The sequence below is a fragment of the Pygoscelis adeliae genome, unplaced genomic scaffold, assembly GCF_000699105.1.
Source record: "Pygoscelis adeliae isolate BGI_AS28 unplaced genomic scaffold, ASM69910v1 Scaffold120, whole genome shotgun sequence".
NCBI classification, from domain to species: domain Eukaryota; kingdom Metazoa; phylum Chordata; class Aves; order Sphenisciformes; family Spheniscidae; genus Pygoscelis; species Pygoscelis adeliae.
This window is the reverse complement of record NW_008824032.1, coordinates 1,339,165-1,343,900: the sequence shown is the minus strand read 5'-3', so window position 1 is coordinate 1,343,900 and position 4,736 is coordinate 1,339,165. Positions and strand designations below refer to the sequence as shown.

At 53.8% G+C, this 4,736-nt stretch overlaps 1 protein-coding gene across 1 annotated transcript; it reads left to right on the top strand.

Moving 5' to 3' along the window:
- Nucleotides 1-2,620: 2,620 nt before the first annotated feature.
- LOC103921090 (C-type natriuretic peptide 2-like) lies at nt 2,621-4,489 on the top strand. The gene is made up of 2 exons (XM_009329001.1): nt 2,621-2,719; nt 4,205-4,489. The coding sequence occupies exons 1-2, from the start codon at nt 2,621-2,623 to the stop codon at nt 4,475-4,477; spliced, it is 372 nt and encodes a 123-aa protein (XP_009327276.1). The 3' UTR covers nt 4,478-4,489.
- Nucleotides 4,490-4,736: the final 247 nt, after the last annotated feature.

Below are 4,736 nucleotides of genomic sequence, written 5' to 3'. Positions count from 1 at the left end.
CCCCAGCAGCAGAGGGGGAGGGGTTTTTACAGAGGAAACTTGTTAGCACCAGAGAGGAAAGAAGGACAATAACCTATTTGAGTCTGAGAAAACTGGGGCAATTGGGGACTCATTGTCTGCCAAAGCCTTTTCACTTCACAGTCATTGCCAGGACATGTCAGAGCAATTATTCTGTCCTATTGCAGTCTCAGCAAGGAACTGGGACGCAGAGCAGCTGCAACTTCATGGCACCTGAGTCATTAAGCACCTGCAATTTATCCAGGCTTCACTGGATTTGCAAATTTGCAAGAATTTGCAAGAAAATTTGCAAATTTTCTACAGTCCCCAAAGTTTCTTGCTTGGTATGGGACAGTGATGACACCTTCCCTCCTGCTAGCCCCAGCTTTTGCTGGATCCAAGGAGGGGACCCGTCACTTGAGAGCTCAGAGCCTGTCCATCCCTGCAGGGCTCAGTCTGCCAAGTGGGCTGGAATTCAGAGAAGTTGCAAAACACATTTCTGGCATTCTTCTTGCAGTATGGGGGCCACCACATTCGAGGGATGCCAGATCAAACCACCGCTACGTTTTGTATCAAAAACAAAGCGTTGTTGCTTTTGCACTTACCTTTCACTCAGGAAAGAGTTGACTCCTGGAACCGGTGTGTTCAACACGAGACTCATCTGCCTGCGGCTGTCTTGCTGGGAGCATGAATACTCTAGCAGACCGACTCAGCTGCTTCTGGATGGTTGAATGTGACTAGGAAGTACGGAACAACATCCTCTGAGACATCTTGCATGTGGGATGAACACGTGTTCGCTTCCCATCCTCCTTCCTCTCTTTCCCGCCCCTCTGAAACTTTCACACTGCAAAGCTCCGTACCCTACTGCATCCAGCACACGGAGGGGCTGGCTGCACGCACGCATCCTGTGCTCCATTTGTGCACAGGCACCCCGTCTGAATGACCATGCGAACAGCACGCCCCATGACTCTCCAGCAGTCACCCGTGCTTTGTGGTTTAAAAGGCTGGTACGAAAGTAATCCTGTTCCCCATGAAATGTGTCAGTCGAGGCTGTTAGCCAGGGGCCCAGGGAGCCCCTCCATTTGCTGGCACGCCCTGGATAGCTGGCCCAGGTGAAGGGGTGACAGTGGACTGCCAGACAGGATCACCAGAGCACTGCTCTGGAACCAGCACCACCCACGGGGTCGTGGGTATCAGGTGGAGCTAACATGCTTGGATGCCCCCATCTGTGCAAAGTCTCTCCTGCTTCCAGCGTCAGTGCTCCAGACTGAAGCTCCACACTTACTTTTCATGGACCAGGTGCAAAACTGTTCACAAAACCTTCTGGCTCTTTGGGCAGGGAAGAAAGGGACGCACAAATCTGCATCTGCAAGTACAAAATGCTGGGAAGGAGGGAAAGACAGACAGGGCAAGTATCTGAACTGTGACTTTTGTTACCTCTGCAAGAGACTTTTTTTTTCTAATTTTTGTCTTTCCTTAAAGAAAAATAAGCAAAAGCAGGCAGCAGAACACAGCCTGTCAAGTTTTGACCCAATTGCTTTGTGCAACAGTACTGAAGAAAGGGAAGTTTAAGGTGTTATTAAACCCACCCAGCACACCCACTACTAATCCTGTATGGGGGTACAGTCACCCCATTCCTCTTCCCTGACAAACTTCCCTGATTAGTTTCTGCCTTCACACCCAGGCTGACTTCTGCACCCTGGTCTCCAAACAGTGACCTCATTGCCTTGTTCAACTGGTGAGAAACTACAGTAAAATGGGAGAGGTAAACAAAGGGGGGGGAACTAATGGCCAGAAGATTTAGGAGGTAGGAATCTGCTCCTTGCCGTCCCACTTCCATTGTGCGCCTGAGCTTGAGAAAGTGCAAGCTGAGCCTCGATGGGCTCTTTTCTGTGCTGGTTCCTCTGGAAACTCAGCCCAGCCCTCCAGATGGTGTATGTTGAGTGACTCAGGACAACCAGCCTGCAAGTTATATGCCCGCTCGTACTAGACCCACAGTCCTGTCACCGCTACAAATCTCGTAGAGTTAGTGCTGGAATTCACACACCCTCTGCAGCAAGAGCTCTTCATTCCCAGGCCAACCAGCTCACCAAGACGTAAATATTAAAAACGAGAGCCTGTATTGTCGCAGAGCTGAATTTGTGTCAGCTGCGTGCAGCCAGCAGCGCAACTACCGCTAGTTCATGCTCACGCTGATTAGAGAAAGAGCATTAACAGCACTTTGCCTACAAGGAGTATGTTCCATATCGCTGTACAATGCAGCCTTCAAGATCCTCCTTCGGGATGCGTTTCAAAGTGTCACCCCGTTCCTGACCCTGACAGATACCTCCAGGTCCTGGCCAGCAGCAGCTCAACTCACATTTGTCTTCCCAGACACTCAGTAAACACCTTTGTGTCCTTTTTCTTTAGAGGAAGGGGTCTTGCTGAGCTCACCCTGAAATATATCACCCTGGACAAAAGGGCTGAAAGGTTAAGGAGCTCCGGGGGGTAGTTCAGCAGAGAGCTGGGGGCCAGGCGCCTGCCAGAACCAAAGCTATAAAGGCAAAGAGGGGCTAGGGACTGCATCGGACACAGATGCTGCAGGTCCTGCCTTGCCTCCCACAAGCCCTGGGATAAGAAGAAGATGCCGGGGCTCCAGTCGTGGCCTTGCTCGCTTTTCCTCCTCTTAGTTCTGCTCTCTGCCAGCGTTCAGACTGTGTCCTTACCAGGACAGAGGCTACAGGTAGGAGGGACAGGGAGAGAGCTGAGGGAGGTTTCAGGAGTAGCAGGGGCAATTTGGGGAGGTTGCGTTTGAACCTGGAATAAGTGGGGGGCCCAAATTCCAGCTACCGGAGGCTGCTGTCTATTCTCACTGCTCCCTCCCCTTCAGTCCCACACCCTCAGCTCTAGGGTGACTGTATCTTTATAACCCAACTCCTACGGAGCACCAGCACTACAAGGGAGCAGACAGACAAAAGCTTTTTAGTGCTCTCTGGTCTGGGGCAGGCTGCCTGTGGGACTCCCCACGTTGCCTGCACAGGCTTTTAACGGTAAAGAGACTAGTCCTGTCTAACTCTGCCCTGTGTCAGCAGCCACCAGAAATTACAGTCGTGTCCCTCATCTTGTTCAGTGTCCTGGTTCTGACGCTTCAGAGGGAAGGCTCATCCTCTTAGGTCAGGATTTTCACTCCTAAGCTCAGTACTACCCCGCAGTAGTCCCTCTTTAAGGCCAAGAGCCCCTGTCAGGATGCCAGCTAAGGCCTTCTTCACTTGGGTAAATCTCTCAGCCTCAGCAATTATAGCAATAATATTTTGGCTTTCAATCTACCCAGCTCCCTCTTACCCAAACCCTAACCTGAGCCCCAACACCTTGCCTTCACGTCACCCTGGGAAAGCTCCAGGGAAGTAGTTAGGACGTGAACTAAAATCACAAGACTGATCCTGCTGTGACTCACCGCTTTCACTCCTCGCTGAAGATGCCCGTGTCCGCTTCAATTAACTCACTACCGAAAAGAGCTGCACAAAGGCATCTTTAGCCTTAGCTCAGCACCCAAGTGAGGGACAGAAGTGGAACGGCTACCGCAGGCTGCTTCTCTGGGCAGCCATGCCATGCCTCTGCTGTGCCCAATGCACCTCCCAACCCTTGTCTCCCTACAGCCGGAGGCTGCTGGCAGCGCCGGGGTTGTACCATCAGCACGTGCCTGCCTGCACAGATAACCTAGAGGTTTCCCAGCAGATGGGGAGCCCCACTTCCTCACACCTGCTCTGCTCCTGCCTCCCCCTCATCTTTAGCAGCAGGTATTTGGGGCAGGTCCATCCTCCCCACCAGCCCTCTGGAAAAAAAGAAATGCTACACAGCAGCCTGAGCACATGGAGGTGCTCAGCACCAGCAAAAGGAGCAAGGACTGAAACCTCAGTTACCTTCCAAGTACGGAGGGGGACAGTTTGACAAGAGCTGGGCAATCTGCACTCAGGCAGAGGCTCACAGCAGCTGCCTGCTTGCTCTTTTGGACAGCAAAATCATTTCAGGCTGCAGGAGCTGCTCGTCTGGCCCTTTCCTGTGTCTGGATGCAATGTCACAGGCACAGTGCCTGTGTGCAGGCACCATTTTATGTCCTGCCCGAGCCCTAGGGAAGGTGTGGGCAGTGGGGTACAAAGGGGTACAAGGCTTATCACCAGAAGCACAGACAACTCCGCTCTCACCCCCCTCGCCTCTCTGTTTATCCCAGATGCTCCTTTCCCAGCTGCTGCCCCTGGAGCCTGAGTCCACGCTGGCGGAAGAGGACACGAAGGAGGGGTCCAGCTTTGGCCCTCAGTTGCTCTCCTCCACCCTCCCCTTCCTCCCATCTGGAGCTAGAGCTGCCCGTCCCTCTCTCTGGCGCAAGACCCTCGCCAGTCGCAAGTGGGCACTGCCTGGAGATTGGGCCTGGAAGGCCATGCCCAGGGGCTGCTTTGGGCTGAAACTGGACCGGATCGGGACCTTCAGTGGTTTGGGCTGTTAGCCTTGGAGGGACTCCGAGGTGAGAGGGCCAGCAGTGAGGCCTCAAACAAGCGGGCAGGGAAGAAGTAAGGGGAGACTTGAGAGCACAGATGGCAGGGAGGACCAGGAGCGAGGGGACGAGGGCAGTGGGGCAGGCTGTGGGCTTCACCCTGCAGCCAGGGTGAAGGCTGGGACGCGGGACCACCCGTGCTACTGGGGTTGTGCTGGGGCCCGGCCGGGGCGTGAGAGCAGGCAGGCAGCACGCCGCTGGGCGGCTCACC

Bases quoted from the DNA above. Each gene is read 5' to 3' on its own strand.
- LOC103921090 (XM_009329001.1), top strand. From the start codon at position 2,621: ATGCCGGGGCTCCAGTCGTGGCCTTGCTCGCTTTTCCTCCTCTTAGTT. The intron at 2,720-4,204 runs GTAGGAGGGACA...TGTTTATCCCAG, and splicing joins TACCAGGACAGAGGCTACAG to ATGCTCCTTTCCCAGCTGCT.